The sequence below is a fragment of the Nyctereutes procyonoides genome, unplaced genomic scaffold (genome assembly GCF_905146905.1).
Source record: "Nyctereutes procyonoides isolate TBG_1078 unplaced genomic scaffold, NYPRO_anot_genome, whole genome shotgun sequence".
NCBI classification, from domain to species: Eukaryota; Metazoa; Chordata; class Mammalia; order Carnivora; family Canidae; genus Nyctereutes; species Nyctereutes procyonoides.
The window spans coordinates 58,703,437-58,729,794 of NW_026575125.1; the positions used below are offsets into that span (position 1 = coordinate 58,703,437).

The 26,358-nt window shown below is 34.8% G+C and overlaps 1 protein-coding gene across 4 annotated transcripts in view; it reads right to left on the bottom strand.

Annotated features, from left to right (window-relative positions):
* The window catches only part of ATRX (ATRX chromatin remodeler), a 304,453-nt gene that overhangs the window by 156,567 nt on the left and 121,528 nt on the right, over positions 1-26,358 (bottom strand). For all 4 annotated transcript variants that reach the window (XM_055337613.1, XM_055337612.1, XM_055337611.1 and 1 more), the window contains 5 exons: positions 21,908-22,041; positions 21,435-21,611; positions 19,907-20,000; positions 6,110-6,212; positions 4,492-4,710 (listed from right to left, as the gene is read on the bottom strand). In XM_055337613.1, coding sequence (XP_055193588.1) covers positions 4,492-4,710; positions 6,110-6,212; positions 19,907-20,000; positions 21,435-21,611; positions 21,908-22,041 — 727 coding nt within the window. The remainder of the gene's footprint in view (positions 1-4,491; positions 4,711-6,109; positions 6,213-19,906; positions 20,001-21,434; positions 21,612-21,907; positions 22,042-26,358) is intronic.

The following is a 26,358-nucleotide window of genomic DNA, read 5'->3' on the forward strand; positions in this document are numbered from 1 at the left end:
ATATTGCTGATGATAATTCAAATTGTTATAGCCACACCAGAAAACAAAGCCAATCATCAATCTAAATAGGATTATATATGTTATAGAAATTAAGTCAATAATTAATAACCTTCCAAAACAGCACCACTGGTGGGTTTACAGGTAAATTCAACAAACATTTAAGGAAGACATTATACCAATTTTCTACAATCTTTTTTAGAGGATAAATCAGAGAGAACACTTCCTAATTTAATATATCAGGCCATCACTACCCTAATACCAAGACATGATGCGAAACTACAAATTGGTATCTCCCATAATCATAGGTGCAAAAACCCCCAACAAACTGTTACCAAATAAAATCCAAAAATGTATTAAAAGAATTATACACCATAACCAAGTAGGATTTATCCCAGATATGCACTGGTTCAACATTCTAATATTTACATAATGCATCATTATCAACAGGCTTTAAAAATCACATGATCCTAACAATAGATGCAGCAAAAATCCAGCACCCATTCATGATAAAAATTCACAGTAAATGAGAAATAGAGGAGAACTTACACAACTTGATAAAGAGTACCTACAAAAATCCAACAGCTAACATAATACTAAATGGTGAGAACTATAATCTTTCACACTAAGGTCAAGTAAAGGCAAGGATATCCTCTCACTATTCCTTTTGAACACTGTACCAGAAATTTTAGCTAATGCAACAAAAAAAAGCAATTTAAAAAAGTACACAGATTGGGAAGGAAGAAATAAAACTCTTTGTTCACAGATGAAATGATCTCATATAGAGAAAATCTCATATAGAGAAAATCTTTCATCCAAAGAACTGATGAAAACAATCTAGAACTAATGATTACAGCAAGGATGCAGAATATAAGGTTAATATACAAAAGATAATTATTTTCCTATACACCAGCAACAAACAAATGGAATTTGAAATTAAACATGCACATACCATATGGCCCAGTAATACCACTCAAAGGTATTTTCCCAAGGGAAACAAAAACATCTTTCTACAAAAAGACTTGTATAAAGATATTTATAACAAATTGATCCATAAGCCAAAAATAACCCAAATGTTCATCAATTAGTGAATAACCTGTAGCCTATCCATACATTGGAATAGTACTCAACAAAGTACCTGAAACACATAGATAAATCTCAAAATTGTTAAACTGAAAATTACATAATATACTATGTGATTTCATTGATATGAAACTTTTAAAAAGGCAAATATAATCTACAGTGATAAAAATAGATCACAGATTCCCTACAGCTAGGTATATGGGGTTGAGGACTGACCAAGAAATACTGATTAAAGTTTTCTACATCTTAATTGTGGTAATGGCTACTTGGAAATATACCTTTGATAAAGTTCTCCGGTTGCGAACTTGATACAGGAAATACATCATACATAATTGGTGGCTATACAAAACTATATTAAATTTCTTGGGAAAGTTTACTTAAGCAAAACCATTGCAAGTGGCTCAAAATGGTGGAATGAAACAGTTCTTTACTGAAATGATATAACAGAACAGAAACGTTATAATCCCACAGGTTAAAAAAAAAGGAAGATCCTGGCAGAAACGAAATATCAACAGAGCTGTGAAAGCTAAAAGGCCTATGGACAAATGTCAAATGACATAACAAAATAAGGCTGAAACTTATATTCCTATAGTGAAGAAAACCAACAAGAATCACATATTTTATATTCCTCAGATGGTTAAGGAAAAGGAGGCACCAGTTAACACAAATAGTTCAGGAGAAGTGTGGAGTGAAAGCAGGAAAATTGGTTGAACAGTCAGACCTACCAGATCATCAAATTAGTCCGTTATTAAAGTGAGGTGACTAATCCACTTGAAAAATTCTGGGAAGTAAGGTGCATGGGAAAGTAAGTATCTAGGAAATAAGAGATCCAAAACAAGAGGTGGGTGAAGAAATTCCCAGAATAGTAAAAGTAGATAAAACAGACCAGATTAGAATGGGGGGAAAAGGCTCCAGGTGTCATTTCAGAAAAAAACTAAACTGATCAATCATCTGATGTATTGAAGTTACTGAGGAATTTTAGGATTTTACTAAATAGGAAATTCAGTAGTCAAAGATATACGGAAAATAAGACAAAAAAATCCAAAACATTATTAACTCTAGGGAAAGAAAAAAAAAAGAATATACATAGGAATGTAATCATTATATACTATATACACACGTACGTGTGTGTATGAGATATACATGCAATATACATGCAATATACACTATGTAGCCCTGCTGTGAATATTTACATAGTTACAGTCATGCAAACAGCAACAAATGATTGCACCAGAACTGTGGAATAACCATACTAAGAGAATGAGAGGAGGAAAGGGTCTGGCAGGCAGTATATGAAAACTAAATCCATAACTATCATATAATAATGGTATTATCTAAAACAGAAATAAAGAAATAGCATTATAAGCATAATAAACAAAAATATATAAATAAATGCAAAGAATAGCTAGAACTGAGTCATGACCTGTGAGAAGAGTCTGGGTAAAACAGAAGACTATTGTTTTTTTTTCAATGTAGCCTTATGGTAATACTTGATTTTTAGAAAGCACATATACTCAATTTAGTAAACAAAAAAATTAATTAGAAAATAAACATTATAAAAAAACTAAAAGTACCTGAAACATGTTAATATATATGTAAATTATGTGAAATAAAAGGGAGAGGAAAATACAGCATATACCACATCCAGTGACAGCAGTTATATGAAACGCATGTATGTATAGTGATAGGATCAGAAGAAGAAAATGATAAATAGAACTTTAATGTCTATTTATCAAATGCTACTGTTTAAATTTTAAAAATAAAATTTAAATAACATCACAAAGAGAGACAACCTCTTTTAGAAGTACCTCTAGGTAAGACGCAAGAGGTATATATTACTACCCATGAGTTTTGTTGCCAAAAAAGAACTAAATCTAAATCTGATCAGAACTCTATATCCAACAGTTTATAGGACATATTGGAGAGCCAGTGAAAATACACCACAGGAATGTGACCAACAAAGCTCAAAATACAGGAAATTCTACACAAATAATCCAGCTTTTTAAACACATGTACTATAAGAAAGAAAAAATGCTGGGATCCCTGGGTGGTGCAGCGGTTTGGCGCCTGCCTTTGGCCCGGGGCGCGATCCTGGAGACCCGGGGTTGAATCCCACATCAGGCTCCCTGCATGGAGCCTGCTTCTCCCTCTGCCTGTGTCTCTGCCTCTCTGTCTCTCTCTGTGTGACTATCATGAATAAATAAATAAAATCTTAAAAAAAAAATAAAAAGAAAGAAAAAATGCAAAACGGAAATCTTTATATTCAAAATAAAAATAGACTTATGAGGTATAACATCTAAAAGCAACATGACCTATAGCAAGACTTTCTTATTATCCTAATTCATACCAACTATTTTTAAAAACCACTAATATGTGGGTACCTGGGTGGCTCAGTTGGTTGAGCATTCAACTCTTGGTTTTGGCTCAGGTCATGATCTCAGGGTCATGACATGGAGCCCTGCAGCAGCTGCACCAGCTCTATGCTCAGCGGAGAGTCTGCTTGGGATTCTCTCGTTCCCTCTCCCTCTAGCTCTCCTCCCCCACCCCTGCCCTGTCTCTCTCAAATAAATAATAAATCTTTAAAAACCACTAATATGTTTGTGAGGAAAATGAAGGAATTTGGAATATTATAGATATTTGATGATACTATGAAATTAATAATAATTTTAAGTGTAAAACGGTACTATAATAATGTTGAAAGGGTCCTTATCTTTTGACAATATATTCTGACTATATATAGACAGAATGCATGATTTCTTAGACTTCTCTAAAATAATCTGAAGAGAATAGATAAAACAAGACTGGCCATGTATTGGTAACTGTTGAAGCTGAGTTATATGGTACATGGAGATTTATAATACTCTGCTTGTACATGTGCTTGACATCTACCACAATAAAAAAGTTTAAATAAATCAAAATATTTTATGAATTTAAGCAATAATATTTAAACATTTTCTACCCCAGAAAAAACACACTTTGGTGATCACTCAAGAATCTCAAGCCTTTTCAAGTATCTAATTATATTAATATAGCCTAATGAAGATTTCTAAGTTGCATAAAATAGGGGTACCTGGATGGCCCAGTCAGTTAAGCAACCATTCTTTATTTTAGCTCAGGTCATGATCTCAGGCTCATGGGATCAAGCCCCAAGCTGGGCTCTATGCTCAGTGCAGAATCTGCTTGTCCCTCTCCATTTGCTCCCTCGTGGCATGCATATGCACACACACTCTCTCTATTTTTAAATAAATAAATATAATCTTTAAAAAGAAAAGCTGCATAAAATACTAATAGGGAAAAGCAACTATAATTAAAAATGTGATTACAACATGCTATTCTTAAAATACTAATATCTGTGTGTGTGTGTGAATCTATGAAAGACACATTTTTTGAAATTCTAAAAAACTGGTTTACCTCTCTCAACTTTTCCCGCTCACGCTCCCTCTCAGCAATACGTTTTCGCCTCTCTTCCTCTTCCTTAAGAGCATTTTGTGTCTCAGTTCTTAGTTTATCATCTTTAAGAATCTTTCTAATTTTCTTTCTGCCTTTTCCAGGAGACTTGGAATCATCATTTTCATCTTCTTCTTCTTCCTCTTCCTCTTCCTCATCTTCTTTATCTTCTTCAGAATTACTCTATGGAATTTACATGACCAGAGGTAAATACCACAAAGTTGTCTAATTTACCCACTTCATATTCCAATAATTAATATACCAAGAAAAGGTAAAAGAAAACATAATTAAAAGCTTTAGGATTATACTTTGCAATAAAAAAGAACATTAAAAAACAACCCAGAAAAGGGTGCAAAGGAACAGGCAGATATGTCTTCAAAGAAGATACAGAAATATCCAATAATCATGTGAAAAGATGTTCAACATTACTTATCATTAGGGAAATTTAAATCAAAACCACAAATGAGATACTATCATGCACCCATTAGGATGGCTATTAGAAAAATAAAAAAATAATAATAAGTTTTGGTGACAATGTAGAAAAACTGGAAGCCTGGTACACTGGGAAAACAAAGTGATGGTGCCTCAAAAAGTTAAACACAAAATTACCAAATGATTACCAATGCCATAAGTCAGGTTATAACCAAAATATTTAAAAGCAGGGACTAAAATATTTCTACACCCACATTCACAATACCATTATTCAAAATACCCTAAGATGGAAACAACCCAAATGTCCCATCAACAAATGAATGAATGAATGAATGAATGAATAAATATATATATAAAATGAATGAATAAACACAATGCAATATATACATATAATGGAATATTATTTAGCACTGAAAAGAAAGGAAATTGTGATACAGTCTACAACATGGGTGAACCTTGAAAACACTGTCAGTGAAATAAGCCAGACACAAAAGGACAAATATTGTATGACGCCACTTAATATGAAGTACTTAAAATAGGCAAATTCATAAATAAAGAAACTGGATGAGCTTACAAGGGTCTGGTACAGAGTTTTAAATTTTGAATTTAAAATAAATAAATAAATAAATTTTGAATTTAATAAAGACCCCTGAAATGTACACTTAGAAATTGTTAAAAGGATCGTTTAAAAAAATGAATCTTCCCTCCCCACAAGGAGAACATGTCAGAATGAAACATTACAGAGAAATTCTACTTTACATAATCTTATTCATATATATGAAATGAATTTGCTAGCATCATTTCTGAAAGAAATTTATTCACACATGAATCATTATTCGGAATAAAATGTTTTATGTCTTCAGAAAATAAAATAATTCTCATCAATTCTATAGCACCAAGAGTGTAAAATAATGAATAAGAGCAACTTAAAATTTCCATCAGATTTAGTTAAGGAACAGAAAAAAAATCAATAATGTGTCATACTATTTTTGCATATTTATACATTCAATAAGTCAATCCTTCCACAAAGGTGTTAAAATATAAATAAACCAGCAAAGTTAAACTAAGGAATGGAATGCAGAAAAAGTAGTAACATATTTACTTCTACTCTACTGTAGTTGTAACTCAAGCACATAATAAACGTCATTACCTTGTTTTCACTGGATGAGTCTTCTTGAACCTTAATGCGTCGCCTTTTCTTTTTCTGTTTATAACTCCGCTGATTCTCTTCCAATTCTGCTTTCTTTGCAGATCTAAAGAACATTTAAAATGCAAAATGAAATACCTTATGACAAATTTCCTTAAATTAATTACATACTATTCTACAGCTAATTTACCTTTGAGTACATTCCTTAAAAAGACAAGGAAAACAAAAAGCAAAAAAATCTTCACTTGATAACCCTTAATTTTAATCCAATGATCAACATTTTAAGTTTTTCAGATGGGAGGTTTAGCATCAATTAAAAGATGGATGAGGATACCTAGGTGGCTCAGTCAGTTAAGCGTCCAACTCTTGATTTAGGCTCAAGTCAAGATCCCAGAGTCATGGGATCCAGAACCATGTAGAGTCTACGTTAAATTTTCTCTCTCCCTCTCCCCTTCCCCCCACTCATTCTCTAAAATTTTTTTAAAGATGGATGGAGGGTCTTTAGAAATATTAATAACCAATATACAAATGAAAAATATTCACCATTCCTTAAAAAAAGGCAGATTATAAGGGCTAGATACTATTTTCTTCATATAAGTGCACATATATTAAAAAAAGAAAACAGTAACAACAGCCGTTGGCAAAAAAGTACTTCTGGGCTTAGAGGCTGCTAAACAGTTACATATATCAAGACAGCACATTCCAGGCATAAATAACAGACATACAGATCAATGAAAGAGAAATATGAGTCCAGAAATAAAACATTATATTTGTGATCAACTGATCTTCCACAAGGATGTCAAGAAAATGCAAGAGGTAAAAAAAAAACATCTTTTTAATAAGTAGTACTGAGACAACTAGTTATCTACATGCACAGGAATGAAGTTGGACCCCTAACATAATATATAAAAATTAGCTAAAAATGGACCAAAATACTCCTTAAGATACATGTTCTATGCAACAGACTACTCACTATTTCATTGTTGAAAAAGTGAGAAAATGGTTAATTACATATTATGCTGCAGGAAGGAAAAAAATGACTTTTATAAGACAGTTTGAAAATAGGTATGACAAAAGGGAGTTACCATAGCGGAATAGTAAAAGGACCCTAGGGGATTGTATCGCCCCTCAAACACAGGTAAATAATTATCAAATCGTTCTGAAGACCCAAGGAAAGACCTGAAGACTGAAAGGACGAACAGCACAATTAGAGGGAGAGAAGAGGGCACATCCAAGAATAAAGTGCAGGTGGTTTAGGGGAGAAATGGATCATGGGTGATGCAGAGGGGAGGGAGCCCTGGTCAGAGAGAAAGGTGAGAGAGGGTAGAGCATACAAGGATGTGCAAAGAGGATAGTCCCAAAAGCCATAGGCTGGGAAAATGAAAGGAGCTGATTTTCATGAGTTTTTGGAAGCAGGGAGCTCAAAGACTGGAGTTTTAAGGTCCCTGGGCTTGGCTGAAATAGACTTGAAAGTGCTGCCCTGCTCTTAGAAGACAGGAAAGCAACTCACAGGCAGATGGCATGATCTGAGGATCGCCTAAAGTGCACTGGGAGAGATTGTTCCCTCTTGGGAGAGTGCATTTATGAGATGTGGCATTGGATGTTTGGGGAGAAAAGAACCAGCAGGAGACAATCCCCATAAACGGCACACCTCAGCATAGGCACAGACACATAAGAGGTACTTCCTGAAGTAGCAGGCCCTGGACAGTATATGATTCTTTTTTATAAAGCCATTTCTCTCAGAAGCAAGAAACGTGACAAGCTTTTCTAACACAAAGAAAAAGACCTAGACGAATGCCAAGACAGAGAAATTCATCCCAAAATTTATAAACCTCGAGCCAGACTTATCGAAAACAAAAGGGAAAGGATCCAAATAAACAAAATCACAAATGAGAGAGGAGAAATAACGATCACAGAAAATACAACTGTAAGAGAAAGTTATGAAATATTCTGTGCCAACAATCTGGGCAATCTGGAAGAAAGGGATAAATTCCTAGAAACATATAAACTATTAAAACTGAAACAGGAAGAAAGAGAAAACTTGGACAGACCAATAAGCACCAAAGAAATTGAATGAGTAATCAAAAATCTCCCAAAACACAAAATCTTGGGGCAGATGGCTTGACAGGGGAATTTTACCATGTTTAAGGAAGAGTTAATATGTATTCTTCTCAAACCATTCCAAAATATAGAACTGGAAGAAAAACTACCAAATTGATTCTAGGAGGCCAGTATTAATCTGATATCAAAACCAAAGAGGCTCCACTAAAAAAGAGAGAATTACAAGTAGGCCAATATCCCTGATGACCCATGGATGCAAAAATTCTCAACAAACTACTAGCAAATCTAATTCAACAGTACATTAAAAGATTCAATGACCATGATCAAGTGGAATTTATTATTCCTTGTCTACCAGGGCAATTCAATATTCACAAATCAACATGATAAACCACATTAATAAAAGAAAGGATAAGAACTATATAATCCTCTAAATAGATGGAGAAACAGCATTTGACAAATTACGGCATCCACTCATGATAAAAACCCTCCACAAAGTAGAGATACAGGGAACATACTTGAATATTATAAAGGCCATAAATGAAAAACCTACATCTAAGAGGGAGGGGTAAGATGGCAGAAGAGTACAGGTCCTCAACTCACCTGGCCCCAAAAACTTACCTAGATAACTTTCAAAACATCCTGTACACTTATGAACTCAACCTAAGATTTAAAGAGAGAACAGCTAGAATGCTACAGAGAGAAAAGTTTTCACTTCTAACAAGGTAGGAAGGCGAAAAAAAAATCTAAAAAGAATAAGGTGGGAGAAAGGAACCTGGAGTAGCCGGGCTAAAGTGGAGCATCAAAACCTCAGGGGCAGGAAAGCCCAGCCCAGGAGATGTAGGAACTTTAAAATCCACGCTGGAGTTTTCCCTGATGGAAAAGTGTTTAGCAGGGAAATTGGGCAAAATAGCAGGAGGGGTAGTGAAGCCTCAAAATTCCCGGAGTCACTGTAAGAGATGGAGTACCTGGGGGAAAGCTCACTGCAAACCACGGTCCAGTGTTGGTAAAGGGCTGGAGAGCTGCAGCCCTCTGGGGCTTTTGGGAGAAGCGAGTTGCTTAGGCGGACCAGCTCCAGATGGAGATGGCTGTACCCCGTTCCCTTATGGAAAGACATACGCGGGAGTGCAGATACAGCAGCACAAGACCCGGATTCCAAGCTGCCCAAGTGGATAAAACCAGCGATCCTTCTTTACACCTGGGAAAGGCAGAAGTGGGAGGGCACAGGAAAGCAAGAACTTTCCTGCCACTGGGTGCCTTACAGGCTATGTAGATCAGTGCAACTGCACCTGAACCTGCCCCCAAGAGCACCTAGGCCAGTGAGAACTGGGATACTGCTGTTAGTTACTCCTGGGGAGCTCAACTCCAGAGCTAGAAATCTGGCTGCCGCCATTGTTTTTCCTCTTTGTTTCACCTTGTGCCTGTAAGAGGTGGGGCCTCTAGGGAAAAAAGGACTCACAGGATAGAAAGCTCACACTGAACCCAGCATATGGCAAAGGACAGGGCATCTCCACCCAGGCACAGACACCTGAGAATCAGCACAACAGAGCCCTCCCCCAGAAGAACTGCTGGAAGAACAAGGGAAGAGCAGGTTTATTGACCAAGCAGCACTGGAAAGCTCCAGGACTCAGGGAAAATACTATATACAACAACAGGATCCTTTCTGTTTTGTGTGGTTTTGTGGGGTTTTTTTTTCCATTACAACTATTTTTGTATCAGAAGAAAATTTCCGATATTCTTCCTGTTTTCTCACCTTAACTACAATATTATACTAGGTCTTCATTTTCAAAGTTTTTTTTTCCATTTTCACTTCCATATTTCCACAATTACCTGTCTTAGACATATTTTTCACTTCTAGATTCCCTTCAATGTATTCAATTAGATATACAAGATATGCATATTTGTTTTTGTGTTTTTTGTTTTTTCTCCCTCATTTTCAATTGCAATGGTGGAAGTTAGTACCTTCTAACACACGACCAACATACATCCAGAAACAAGTGGAATACCATGATGGTTCATTCTGTGATCTTATAATCTCTCTTCCTTCCCATTCTGCTCCCCTCTTTTATCTTTTGGTGGTCAATGTTGGAGCTTTATATAAGTATTGCTGGTTTATATAAATTTGGGATTGAGCATCTTCTAACATACAAAACAAAATACAATCAGAACCGAAAGGATCACCCTCTAAGACCTCTCAGGTAGACTACATTCTCTCTCCACTACCACTTCCTCACCACCACCATCCCCCCCCTTTTTCTTCTATTTCCTCTTTTCTTTCCTTTTTTAATATTTTTCTTTTTTCTTCTCCTATGTTTTTGGTTCTTGGCTTTTTATTTTTACTACTTTGTTTTAACATTTTTCACTTTAGTGGTCCTATTATTTTATTTTCTTCTGTTCTCCTTTTTTATTTTCTGGTATCTGACCTCTTTGAAATCATCTAGGGTGTACTTTACTAAGGTCTTGGTTGATATTTTTGACTCAGCCCACTCATACACATACTCTATATTGGACAAAATGACTAGAAGGAAAAATTCACCACAAAAGAAAGAAACGGAAACAGTACTCTCTATCACACAGTAACAGAACTTTGATTTAAATACAATGTCAGAATAAATAAATAAATAAATAAATAGATAGATAGATAAATAAATAAATACAATGTCAGAAATTCAATTCAGAAGTACAATTATAAATTCCTGGTGGCTGTGGAAAAAAAAACATAAAGGACTCCAGAAACTTCTTTACTTCAGAATTGAGATCTAATCAGGCTGTAATTAAAAACAGATTAAATGAGATGCAATCCAAACTGGATGTTCTAATTACTACGGTTAATGAAGTGGAAAAGAGAATGAGTCACATAGAAGACAAGTTGATGGTAAGGAAGAAAGGTTAGGAAAAAAGACAAAAACAAATAAGAGCACATGAGGAAAGGCTTAGGGAAATAAATGACAGCTTGAAAAGGAAGAATATACATCTAAATGGGATTCCAGAAGAGGCTGAGAGAGAGAGGAGGGACCACAAAGTATATTTAAACAAATCATAGCTGAGAACTTCCCAAATCATGGGAAAGAAACAGGCATTCAGATCCAAGAGATAGAGAAGACCCCCCCAAAAAATCAATAAAAACCGTACAACACCTCAACATTTAATAGTGAAACTTGCAAATTTCAAAGATACAGAGAAAATTCTTGAACTTGTGCGAGACAAGAGATTCTTAAATGGGAAGAAATATGAGATTAACAGCAGACCTCTCCAGAGACCTGCAAGGCCAGAAGGGGCTGGCATGATATATACAGGGTAATCAATGAGAAGAATATGCAGCCAAGAATACTTTATCCAGCAAGTCTTTCATTCAGAATAGAAGAAGAGAAAAAGAGCTTCCAGGATACGGAGAAACTGAAAGAATAAGTGACCACCAAACCAGCTTTAAAAGAAATATTAGGGATCCCTGGGTGGCGCAGCGGTTTAGCGCCTGCCTTTGGCCCAGGGCCCGATCCTGGAGACCCAGGATCGAATCCCACGTCCGGCTCCCGGTGCATGGAGCCTGCTTCTCCCTCTCCCTCTGCCTATGTCTCTGCCTCTCTCTCTCTCTCTCTCTCTCTCTCTCTCTCTCTGTGTGTGACTATCATAAATAAATAAAAAAAAATTTAAAAAAAAAAAATAAATAAATAAAAGAAATATTAGCGGGGACCCTGTAAAAGAAAGAGGGAGTCCAAAGAAACAATCCACAGAAAAGGGGCTGAATACATAATACAATGACACTAAATTCAATATTTCAATAGTTACTCTAAACATGAATGGGCTAAATGACCCAATCAAAAGATGAAGGGTATAATGGATAAAAAAGCAAGACCCATCTATATACCGTCGTCAAGAATTCAATTTAGACCTAAGGACACCTCCAGCCTGAAAATGAAGGGCTGGAACCATTTACCATTCAAATGGTCCTCAAAAGAAAGTTGGGGTAGCAATCCTCATATCAGATAAAGTTTATCCCAAAGACTGTAATAAGAGATGAAAAGGGACACTATATCATACTTAAAGGATATTTAAACAAGAAGACTTAAAGATCATAAATATTTATGCCCCTAATGTGGGAGCTGCCAAGTATATCAATCAATTAATAACCAAAATAAAGACATACTTAGATAATAATACACAAATAGTAGGAGACTTCAACACAGCGCTCTCTGCAAATGACAGATATTCTAAACACATCACCACCAAAGAAACAAGGGCCTTAAATGATACACTGGACCAGATGGATTTCACATATACTTACAGAACTTTCCATCCAAACGCAACTGAATACACCTTCTTCTCAAGTGAACGGGAACTTTCTCCAGAATAGGCCACATACTGGGTCACAAATCAGGTCTCAACTGATACCAAAACATTGGGATTCTCCCCTGCATATTTTTGGACCACAGTGCTTTGAAAATAGAACTCAATCACAAGAAGACATTTGGAAGAAACTCAAACACATGGAGCTTGAAGAGCATCCCACTAAAAGATGAATGGGTCAACCAGGAAATCAAAGAAGAATTAAAAAGATTCATGGAAACTAATGAAAATGAGGATACAACTGTTCATAATCTTTGAGATGCAGCAAAAGTAGTTCTAAGAGGGTAATAGATTACAAAACAAGCTTCCTTCAAAACCTTGAAAAAAAAACTCAAATACACAAGCTAACCTCCCACCTAAACAAATTGGGAGAAAGGATAGCAGTAAGCCTACACCAGGCAGAAGAAGAGAAAAAATAGATTCGAGCAGAACTCAATGAAATAGAGACCAAAAGAACTGTGGAACAGATCAACAAAACCAGGAGTTGGCTCTTTGAAAGAATTAATAAGAAAGATAAATCCTTAGCCAGCCTTATTAAAAAGAAAAAAGACACAAATTAATAGAATCATGAATGAAACAAGAGAGATCACAACCAATACCAAGGAAATACAAATGATTTTAAAAACGTATTATGAGCAGCTATATGCCAACAAATTAGGCAATCTAAAAGAAATGGATGCACTTCTGGAAAACCACAAATTACCAAAACTGGAACAGGAAAAAAGAGAAAACCTGAACAGGCCAATAACCAGTGAGGAAATTGAAGCAGTCATCAAAAACCTCCCAAGACACAAGAGTCCAGGGTCAGATGGCTTCCCAGGGGAATTCTATCAAACGTTTAAAGAAGAAATAATACCTATTATACTAAAGCTGCTCCGAAGGACAGAAAGGAACAGAATACTTCCAAACTCGTTCTATGAGGCCAGCATCACCTTGATTCCAAAACCAAAGACCCCACCTAAAAGGGGAATTACAGACCAATATCCCTGATGAACACAGATGCAAAAATTCTCAACAAGATACTAGCCAATAGGATCCAACACTACATGAAGAGGATTATTCATCATGACCAAGTGGGCTTTATCTTCGGGATGAAAGGATGGTTCAACACTTGTTAAATAATCAACATGATAGATCACATCAACAAGAGACAAAACAAGAACCATAAGATCCTCTCAATAGATGAAGAAAAAGCATTTGACAAAATACAGCATCCATTTCTGATCAAAACTCTTCAGAGTGTAGGGATAGAAGGAACACTGGGTATTATACTATATGGTGGCAAATCAAACTTCAACAAAAACAATTAGAAAAAAAATACTTATATAAATACCCAAAATCAACCACAAAAGAAAAAATTACATCTAATATCATCTTCAGCGAGAAAAAAAACTGAGAGCTTATCCTCTATAGTCAGGAACAAAACATGGACGTCCACTCTCACTGCTGGTATTTAAAACTATACTGGAAGTCCTAGCCTCAGCAATCAGACAACAAAAAGAATGAAGACATCCAAATCAACAAAAAGAGGTGAAAATTGCACTATCTGTAGATAACATGATACTCTATAGAGAAAAACTGAAAAACTCCACCAAAAACTTGCTAGAACTGATATGCAACTTGAATAAAGTCTTGGGATACAAAATCACCATACAGAATTCTTCGCATTTCTACACAAACAGTATGAAGAGGGAGAAAGAATAATCACGGAGTCAATTCCATTACAACCAAACTAAAAATAGTAGATACCTAGGAATGAATGTAACCAAAGATGTAAAAGACCTGAACTCTGATAAGTATAACACTGAGGAAAGAAATCGAAGATGTCAAAAAGAAATGGAAAAACATTCAATGCTCATGGATGCAAAGAATAAACATTCTTAAATGTCTATACTACCTAAAGCAAACTACACATTTAATGGAATCCCTACCAAAATACCACCAGCAGTTTTCACAGAGCTAAAACAATCCTAAAATTTGTATGGAACCACTAAAGTCCCTGAACAGCCCAAGCAATCCTGAAAAAGAGAAGCAAAGCTGGAGGCATCATGATTCCAGACATCAAGCTGTATTACAAAGCTGTAGTAATCAAGACAGTATGGTACTAGCACAAAAACAGAAACAAAGATCAATGGAATAGAATAAAAAAACCAGAAATGGACCTACAAGTATATGGTCAGCTCACCTTCAACAAAGCACGAACAAATGTCCAATGGAAAAAAAGTCTCTTCAACAAATGATTTTGGGAAAACTGGACAGCAACATGTAGAAGAATGAAACTATACCACTTTCTTATACCATGCACAAAAACAAATTCAAAGTGGATTAAAGACCTAAATATCAGACAGGAGAGGATAACTCAGGCAGTAACCTTGCCATTGGCCATAGCAACTTCTTACTAGATATGTACCCTGAGGAAAGGGAAACAAAAACAAAAATAAAATATTGGGATTTCATCAAGATAAAAAATTTCTGCACAGTGAAAGAAACCAACAACAGTACTAAAAGGCAACCTTAGGAATGGGAGAAGATATATGTAAATGGCATCTGATAAAGGTTAGTATCCAAAATATATTAAAGAATGTATAAAACTCAACAACCAAAAAACCAAATAATCTAGTTAAAAAATGGGCAGAAGAGACAAAAAGACATTTTTCCAAAGAAGACATACACATGGCCTTAGACAAATGAAAAAATAATCAACATGACTCATCATCAGCAAAATACACAAATCTACAATGAGATATCACCTCACACTAGTCAGAATGGCTAACATTAACAACACAGGAAAATAGAGGTATTTGCAAGGATGTGAAGAAAGGCAAACTGTCTTACATTGTTGGTAGGAATGCTAACCATTCTGGAGAAGAGCCATTCTGGTAGGTGCAGCCATTCTGGAGAAGAGTATGGAGGGTCCTCAAAAAGTTGAAAACAGAGCTACCCTATGATCCAGCATTTGCACTACTAGGTATTTACCCAAAGGATACAAAAATACCAATTTGAAAGGATACATGCACCCTGTAGTTTATTGCAGCATTATCAATAATAGCCAAATTATGTAAAGAACCCAAATGTTCCTTGTCTGATGAATGGATAAAGATTTGGTGTTTGTATGTACATTTACATACATGTGAAGGAATAATAGTCATCAAAAAGAATGAAATCTTGCCATTTGCAATGACATGGTTGGAGCTACAGTATTATGCTCAGCGAAATAAGTCAGTCAGAGAAAGACAAATATAATTTCACTCATATGTGGAATTTAAGAAACAAAACAGATGAACATAGGGAGAATAAAGAGAGAGGCAAACCAGAAAACAGACTCTGGCCTATAGATAACAGACTGACAGTTACTGGAGGGGAGGTGGGCGGGAGAATTGGTTAAATGGGTAATGGGTATTAAGGAAAGCATTTGTTATGATGAGCACTGGTTATTATATGTAAGTGATGAATCATTAAATTCTACATCTCAAACTAATGTTACGCTGCATATTAACTGGAATTTAAATAAAAACTTAGGGAAAGTGATGCCTGGGTGTCTCAGTGGTTGAGTGTCTGCCTTCGACTCAAGGTATGATTCCAGGATCCAGGATCGAGTCTCACATCGGGCTCCCTGCAAGGAGCTTGCTTCTCCCTCTGCCTATGTCTCTCTCTCTCTCTCTCAATCGCTCTCTCTCTCTCTTTCATGAATTAATATTTTTTTAAAAACTTAGGAAAAAAGATGAAAATATGCATGACAAAAGTCTTAAAATTATACAATTTGGACTCAACAGTGTTATTTCAGTAATTTACTGAGTGAAGTAATCTAACAAGTGTCTCAATATACCCACATGTGTGTATATATAACAATGCCTAATAAAAATATTTCTATATCTCTAGATGTATGAGTATACAAATATTTTTTAAGATTTATTTATTTCAGAAGAAAAGAGCAGAGGAAGACAGAGAGTCCCAAGTAGACTCTGCCCTGTGTATGGAGCCCAATGTGGGGCTCAATCTCACAACCCTGAGATCAGGAACTGAGCTGAAACCGAGAGTTGGACACTTAACTGACTGCGCCGCCCCTACAAATATTTTTATGAAAAGTATTTATACTAGAAAATACTGAAAACCATCTAAACATACAAACCTAGAAGCTTATTTTCATAAAATTTCATAAAGATTATAGGGTAAAAATGATCAAAGTCCTACATATAATAGATAAAGCTATAAAATTCATCAATGAAGAGCCATAAATCCTTATGACTTTGGATTAGGCAATGGATTCTGATATGGGTCTTATATCCAGCATATAAAGCACTGTTGTGAATCAATAATAAGACAACACAATTAAAAATTAGTAAAAGAATTTAGATAGAGGTGGCTAGTTAACACTAGCCATACAAATGGCTAGTTAACACATGCAAAAATGTTCAACATTAATAATCATTTGGGAAAAGTATATCAAAATCACAATGAGATGCTACCACATGCCCACTAGTTTGGCTATCATCAAAAAAATCAGAAATAGTAAATGTTTGTGAAGATGTGCAGAAATTAGAACTCTGGTGCATTGCTGGTGGAAATGTAAAATGATGGGCCAGGCCAGTATGCAAAACAATTTGATGGTTCCCTTAGAAAGCTGAGCACAATGTGACCCAGCAATTCCATTAATAGGTATATTCCTATGAATTAATATGAAAACATATGACAAAAAAAAAAGAAAACATATGACTATGCAAAAATAATATACAAATGTTCACAGCAGTATTCATTATAGCCAAAAAATGTCTATCAACAGATGATGAATGGATAAATAAAATGTGTTATTATCTATACAATGGAATATTATTCAGCCGTTAAAAGTAATAAAATAATCAGGTGACCACAGGAAAGATGGCAACTAGTAAACTCCAGGCTCTTTTTCTCCCACAGAAAGCCAAAATAAACAACATATGCTAAAAACTAACTTTATGAGAACTCTATAAATCAGTTAAGAATCTTTAGCAACCAAGTGAACACCCTAACCAAGAGTCACACTTAAAATGGTTGGATATTTTGTAGCATCTCTACTCATACTTGCTGTACCCACTTTCCTGCTCAGTTCAGTGAGGTCAGCAGGAACCTGCCCAATTCACAGGTCCTTGCTCCCAACGTTCTGGCTTTTCTGGCAGATGACCAAGGGACAGAATTCTGTCTCATCTAACCCAGAGCACACAAAACCACATGAAAAGAGGCTCAACATCACTAACCATTATGGAAAATACGTATTAAAACCACAATGACCTCACAATCATTAGGATGGTTAGTTTCCCCTCCCAACCCCCCCCCCCAAAATAACAGAAAAGAACAAGTGTTTGTGAGGATATATAGAGAGTAGAATCTTTATATGCTGTTGGTAAGAATGTAAAATGGTACAGCTACTACAAAAAACAATGTGGCTGTTCCTCAAAAGTTAAACTTAGAACTATCAAATATGATCCAGCAATTCTACTCCTGGCTGTATAAAACCAAAAGAACTGAAAGCAGGGACTGAAGAGATATTTGTACACTCACGTTCACAGCAGCATTATTCACAATAGCAAAGGGTACAAGTAAGACAATTGTTGAATGATGTATGAAAAGATAAACAAAATGTGGTAAATGCACATGGTGGTACATTATTTAGCCTTAAAAAGGAAGGATACCGTGATACATGTTACAACATAGATGACACTTGAGGCTATTGTACTAAGTGAAATAAGCCAGCCACAACAATATAACAGATACTATATGATTCCACTTATATAAGGTTTGACAAGAGTCAAATTCACAGAGACAGAACAAGGTAGAATGGTAGTTGCTTGAGGATATGGGGGAAAGGGGAGTTATTGTTTTATGTGAAGAGTTTATCAAGATTTAAAAAGCTAAGAGACTAGTTTCAGAACAATGTGAATATACTTTACACTACTGAAATATACACTTAATGGGTAAGATAGTGAAGTTTATGTCACGTGTATTTTACGGTCATCTAAAAAGAATTTTAAAGATAAAAGTACTAAAGCTAAACATGGATGAAGTTTGAAAACATTGTGCAAACTGAAAGAATCCATTCATTAAAAAAATACTTACACTATATGAAACTGATCACATAAAATGTCCAGAAGGTAAATCCATAAAAAAAGTAGATTAGCTTTTGCCAGGGAATGGAGGGCAGGAAGAATGGGAAATGGGTACAGGGTTTCTTTCTATGGTGATGAAAATGTTCTCAAACTAGATAGTGGTGGTGGCTGAAAAACTTTGTGAATACTCTAAAAACCACTGAATTCTACACTTTAAAATGGTGTGTTTTGTGTTATGTGAATTCTCAGTTTTAAAACTCTCTTTGTATCCTATTATTTCCCTAATGTAATATGTTGCTATACTTCAGGCACAACCTCGTATGTAATAAATCTAAAAAGATCTCAAATGTTTTAAAATTTACAAGTATTGACACCTATGCAGACACACATATCACATTTACACAAATTCAAACAGCCCATTCGATAAATTATAAATGGATAATATTGTTCTGGGGAAAATACACTTGATTTTAGCCAAAAGGCCAAGGTGCAATATTCTGGAGGAAATAAAAAATTCTTAGAATGGTTAGTATTATCTAAAATACTATACTAAAAAGTAAGCAGAATTTTAAATAGCTACTAATTTACATCAGTAGCTATGTGTATTAAGAGAACAAACAAATCTTAAATACTATAATACTAGTATGCTACCAAGACTAGTAATTAGCATTCAGGGGATATTTATTATTTGCCAAGTAGGCATATTATAAGCCCATTCAATGCCCATAATAATCAATAAGGTAAGTACTATTGTAATCCCCCAATTTAAGGACGAGGACACTGAAGCACAGAGTATTCATACAAATAACAAATAGCAAAGCCAGAAGGTAGTTTTGTCTACAGAATCTCTAATCTACTACACTATAGCATCCTCCCATAACAACCAAAAATTACAGGCAAGAGTGTTTTTGCACACTGAAAGCCCACTTGGTTTATAACATAATCAACCAGAAATGTTTATATGTTCAACTCTTTTTAAATTAATAATTTTCACAATTGGTTTCAAATCAAAGTATTACATATTTTACTTTGTTAGTAACAGCAACCTTTCTACAGATAACTTGAAGCATGGTTATTCATATTAATTCCTACAATTTGGGATGCCTGGTTGGCTCAGTGGTTGAGCGTCTGCCTTTGGCCCAGGGCATGATCCTGGGGTCCTGGGATCAAGTCGCACAACCAGCTCCCTGCATGGAGCCTGCTTCTCCCTCTGCCTATGTCTCTGCTTCTCTCTCTCTGTGTCTCTCATGAATAAATAAATAAAATCTTTAAAAAGAAAAGATTCCTACAATTTTTGAAACTGTGATACAATACTTACCTTGTTCTGGGCCGTTGTTCATCTTCGGATTCACTAACTTCTTCACTAACTCCTGATTCTTGGAAATCAGAATCTTCAGAATCTTCACTGCTTACTTAAATAAAAAAAATTTAAGTTATTAAATATTTTCCAAGAGAAATGCAATTCATTTATTTTGTCAATACCATCATATTTAAAACATGAATCACTATGAGAATATCCATAGCATATACATTTGTGGATACCGCACATCATATAGCTTAGACCAGTTAATAACTCAAATAATATTTATAAAAATAATTCAAATGTATTCCAACTACAGTTATAAAACTATGGTTCTATATTAAAATATAAGTATTAACTGTATATGAATTAACAAAAGAACTTAACCATCAGTAAAATAAATTCATTATTACCAAAAGTGAATAAAATAAAAAGAATTCTGGTTATTCAAAAGAAGCAAAGTAGGCTGGCCAAGATGGAGTAAGGGCAAATACAGACTCTTCTACCATTTATAACAACTAGAAACTATGAAGAGAATACATAAAGAAATGACCTAAGCACTCTGAAAAGGAAACAACAGCAGGGAGATTGGGGACTGAAATTAAAACCTGAGGGACATCCAAGTGGCTCAGTGCTTGAGCATCTGCCTTCAGCTCGGGTTGTGAATCTTCCTTTGTGCCACATTATACAACACCTCTATCATAAAAAACATCTCTCATAGTGCTATAATTTCATGTAATATTAATGTCAAAAATTCTTACTAAACTACTGACACCAAACTCTGGCTACATATCAGAGATGCTTTATAAAATATGCAGATACCTAGGTCTCACCACCACCAATTATGCTATAATTGGCTTGGGATGGAGTCTTGTCATATGTATATTTCAAAATCCCCAAAGTAGTCCAGATGTGTAACCAGGCTGAAAACCATCACAGAAGACAATGATTTCCTTATTCATTTTTATATTCTCAATATTTACCATGACGCTAGAAATATGCAAGCACTCAATGCAGAAGGATTCAGACTTTTAATGTAATGAAAATTCAAATTGACTACGTACAAGCTTTGCATATAATAAATCTATCCAAATTAATTACATCTTCTATTCTTCCTTAGGAAAGCATTATTTCTTCCTGCAGTTACAGGCAATCAATATTCCTTGTGTCATCTCTCAAATTTCTGGGTTCTCTTCTCTAAGTTCTTATTTCACTCCCATGTAAGAGAATAGCTTTTACCAGTGTGCTGATACTCAATACAGGTGGTTCAGATATATTTAAATTTCATTACTATAATTAGTTATAAAACCAGTGTATTACTGGGGCACCTGCGTAGCTCAGTCAGTTAAGTGTTTGACTCTTGATTTCAGCTCAGGTCATAATCCCAGGGTCATGAGATCAAGCCCCACATCGGGCTCATTGCTGAGCATGGAGCCTACTTGGGGTTTTCTTTCTCCTTTTCCCTTTGCCCTCCTCTTTCTCTCTCCCTTCTTACCTTTAAAAAAAATATGCTATGTTCTTTACACTCAGAATTAAAATGTCTTACCTTTCCTTCTATTTCTGCCTTTGGCTTCTTTGTGCTCTTTAGGCTTCATCTTTTTTTCTTCTCCAGATTCTCCATCACTCACAGTGAGTTTGTGCCTCAAAAGCCTATGTCTGTATCTTGGCTTCTTAGATTCTTCAGAATCTGAATCTGATTCATAACTGACTTGATTTTTTGTTCCTAAATGGAGAAAATAAATCAGTAAACCCTTCATATTTATTAATTAAATATCACCAATAGACACTTGTAGATTTTTTAAAAGGTAAAAATTATTTTGCTTTAAAAATCATCTGTTTATTGGCAATAACTAACAAAACATGTACAATTATTACCACTCAAAAGGAGTAAGGTAATGGTAAGGTTCTAAATGTTTTATTAAACTCCAAATGCATATATTATGAAATTTCATAGTCCTCAAAGACTGAACTGGTCAAGCAATCAAGTTATGACATTCTGTACTTCTCTTTGGAGCTGACCTTCATCTCCTGGGTTTTCTTCACTGTGTTTTCCAGTTCTTTTTTTCCCTTCTTCTGGTTCATCATCTGAAGATCCATCCTCATCTGAGGAAAGATTGGCTTTAATTTCTTCTAAAAGCATCTTCTTGGCAATTCTTGAGTAAAAAGACAGTAAAAAAAAAAACTATATATTTGGTGGTGAAGTGTAACAAATTCAAAAAAAAATTCTCAGTATCGAAATAGAAATAAACATGTAAAAAGATTTTATACTGTCATTAAAAGACTACCAAAACCATGTTTTAACCTAAGCTACCAAACAAAACTTTTGAAAATCTCTTAGCACTTATTGTTTTTCCAATTATAAATAGTTCTGCGATATATTTAAAAATCTGAGGGACATTTCCACTATTTTGAACAATTGCAATTGGATGCTGCATAATCTTCCAATCCTATATTTATGCTGCTGCCATCATCCAACTATAATATCAGACAAGCCCACAACAATTAATCAACTTATTCAGACAAATGGCATTCCAAGACAAAACTCCACATGAGAATATTATTCGACAGCAAAACATACTCTTAGAAAATCAACGTGTAATAAACCACTTTCTTATGAAACAGTGCCTCAAACTGGAGGATAATATTTTTGGCACTTAAATTTCAATTTACTTCATAAATTCTGTTAATGAAATGAAAGCAAATACCATATACTAAGTATTGAAGCAATCAGAAATCCCTAATAATATTCAAACTAGGGCAGATAAGGGGCATGAGTGCTATTAATTATATACATGGTAAAAGAACACAAAACAACATAAATGAGTTTTCACTTTCCAAAAAAAGTAGTCAGTGCAATAGCCTCACTCATACCAAAATTTCTCAAGAAATTTCTCAAGATGTTCCTCAAAGACCAATTTGTTAATAGAAAAATCTACTACTAAAAGTATGAAAAAATACTTCTTTAATGCCATATTATGTTAAAATAAAATATATTCCTAATAAATTTCCATGTTTACCCTAAGGAAAACATCTGAAAATAAAAGATAAAAGCAATCATGCGGCTTTTGTATACAATGAGGTGTTTTGCACCTGCAGTATCTTTGTGATATAAATTTGTAAGTCACAGAATACCTTACAGAAAGGTTCAAAAGGAAGGTAGCATGATTCTCAGTTTTGCATGAAATAACAATAACTCTTACGGGATAAACAACCACTCTACAATCAAGATTAACTCTCTAGCTCAGTCAAAAATTTGCAGCTGGAATTATAGTTTTGCACTTGTTATTTTTGGATTTGAAACTCCTTATTACTAGTTTTATTCAAAGATATATAGCAAAGGCACCAAAACAGACTGAAGTAAAATAGGTAATCACTTCTTAAGTACTTATTATTGGCCTTTTGGTACTTTCTTCCCTAATGAGACAGATCCGAAATATTTATATAACACAGAGTGTTAGCAAGTGCTAAATGAAACAACTGATGATTTTGCTTTCTTGAGGGTTTTTTTTAATCTGATTTGTGTTTCAATAAAGTGAAGATTAGATCACTCCAATATAAATCTTACTGGAGTTGAGTTATAAAGTGTTGTTATTACACTTCTGTATCAGTGGTTCGCTGACTTGGATTGTACACAGTAAACTTTTTAAAATGGATAATAATATAGGGCTGTCAACTTTTCACTTTGCCAAAATTAAAAATTTAAAGCCAAATACTGTTCATTTTCATCATTTTATAAAATAAAGACTATTTTAACACACCCTCCACAAATTAGGAAACAGTTTCAGAATAAAGGGTAGTTCTTTAAACTTAATACAAGCATCTGTTTAGAAAACCTTTCTAAAATCATCTTTAATACATACTACAGGGACGCCTGGGTGGCTCAGCAGTTGAGCATTTGCCTTCAGCTCAGGGTGTGATCCCAAGATCCGGGACTGAGTCCCACATCGGGCTCCTTACAGGGAGCCTGCTTCTCACCCCTGCCTATGTCTCTGTGTCTCTCATAAATAAATAAATAAATAAATAAATAAATAAATAAATAAATAAATAAATAAATCTTTAAAAAAAATACGTACTACATTTGTCATTTCCAATGGACAAGGAAAAACTTTCTTGAACCAATTTGGGTAAAAACAATGTTTTGGAATGAATGTGTGTGTATACAAACACACACACACACTCACACACATAAATGTAAAATGTTGAATAATAAATTGCAAGTAGGAAAACATAGTTCACTTGCAGTTACAAGACCTCATATCACCATTTGGGCAGTACAATAATAACCAATAAAAATACAAATACTAATCTAGTTACACTAATGGTTACTTCTATTATCTGGTTTGTTTGTATTTACAAGTTCAAAAAAAGGTCTAAAATTCTATATGATCTGTAAAACTTGGTTAATTTTAAGAAACCATAAAATTCTTCTTTCAAACTCTAGCCTCCTAAGAATAGGTCTACTAAATGGAAAATCAAAATATATAAAAAAACTACCTAATTCATACTCAAGTTCTAGACTGTCATGAAATAACTGAGAAATATACACATGAGATAATAAAATACAATTTTATATCAACTGTGAAATTACATAATAAATCATGGAAAATTAAATGAGATCCATACAATGAAAAATTACATGATTTATCAATCAACAACCTTCATTAAGAATATAATTTAAGAACAATCACAATCACTTTAGAAGCAGAAAAATAATACAAAATTCAGAGAATGTTCATTTTTCTCCAAACTGAAAAGTTACATACAGAGTGATGGAGATTCCCTTAGCTTTATCTCCCTAAGATACTTTAGATTTACCTTCTAACACCTTTTGACCAATGGAAATCCTAATGTATAGCCATGTATATTAAGCTCTAAAAAAAGAATGAAATTAAATCATTTTGCATGACTGATGGCTCAAGTCCACTATGTCAAAGACACACTATATCATAAACCTAGACTATCCCGTAACCTACACCTCAAAGTTAGAACTTAATTTGAAGGACCTAAGGGCTGAGGATGAACTTCAACCTGAGTAGTCAGCAAACATGTTGAGGTGAGATGTGTCCCATCTACAAAGCCTGCTGTGAGATGCTTTAAGGGAAACTCCACTACCTTAACTCTTGAGTCACGGGCCACAGAGACTTCAAGGACATCATCACTTGAGAACCAGCTGAGGCTGGCAAAGCATCATTTTGGAGGCCTCGGCTGGACCCATGCTGGTATACATGTGATGGATGTATAGTCATGATCCCTAGTTGATTTGTTTGCTCTGAAGTTTCCTTTCTTGAGGCTTTCCAGGACGTTTCTGAGAAAATCATCCAGGCAACAAGGTACTGCCCCCCTGGAATCTCAATGCTCAATATTACATCTTGGGGCAGGTGTAGCATCCAAAGCAGTCACGACTCTATCAGAAGCATTAGAGGAACAGGCTGTGCCACTCTGTGGCAGAAAACCTGGGCAGAGCTGGAAGTAATGGAGCCACTCCTCCATTTTCCTGAAAGGAAGGGAAGGGAGAAGGGGAGAAAGCAAAACAATATGGGAGGAAGGGTAAAAACCCACAAAAAAAAAAAAAAAAAACAATGATCGGAACTGGTGCATGAGAGAATAATAGAACCCCAAAACCCAAACAAGCTAAGGCTTCTAAATCATATAATACCACGATAATGTCTTATTACCCCTTATATCTTCATCTATTAAAAGAAAGCAATAATAAAATAAGGAATAAGCCCAACAATGCAAAGACGAACAAGCAAGCAGGAAAGAGAGAGAAAGAAGGAAGCCAAGAAAGCCTTAAGTTATTCTGATCCTATCTAGAAAGAAAGAAAACACATAATGTTCTTCACAAAAGCACTCAAACAGGGAAAGAAAGTAAACTACCTCTTGCTGATACATAAATCACTAATTCAAAACATTAAATTTCTAAATTAGGAGCAATCAAGAGAGGAATCTGTTGCACCATGGAGGTTTTAAAGAAACAGCCATTACAAAAGCAACACAAAATGTTAGAGCTAGAGAAAAGGACCTTAGAATCCAATTCTGTCATTTTACAGATGAGGAAACAGGCTTAGAAAGGGAAAATGACATGGTCATAGAAACAAAGCTAGTTAGTGGCAAAGCCAGAAGTGGCACGTAAGATCCTGAATCCCAATATTCTCTAATTTTACTATGCCAGTGCTATATTCTCTACTCATTCACTACTACTATGCTTATGAGCACTTGGTGAATTTACTATAATCACATTCCTAAAGATATCTGTATTTCATTGATTTCCAAATACGTACTTAGAAATGAAAGAACTGAAGCTTCAATTTTTAAAAATAAGAGTTCTAAAAATCTTTAGTCCAGCATGCTCCATTTCTAAAATGCACTTAATAGGCCATCTCAGATACATCCCTAAAATCTACGCTTTTATCTTTTAAAAAGTTCTGAAAACAGGTTTGAAGAAAATGGCTAAATGAAAAATATACTTT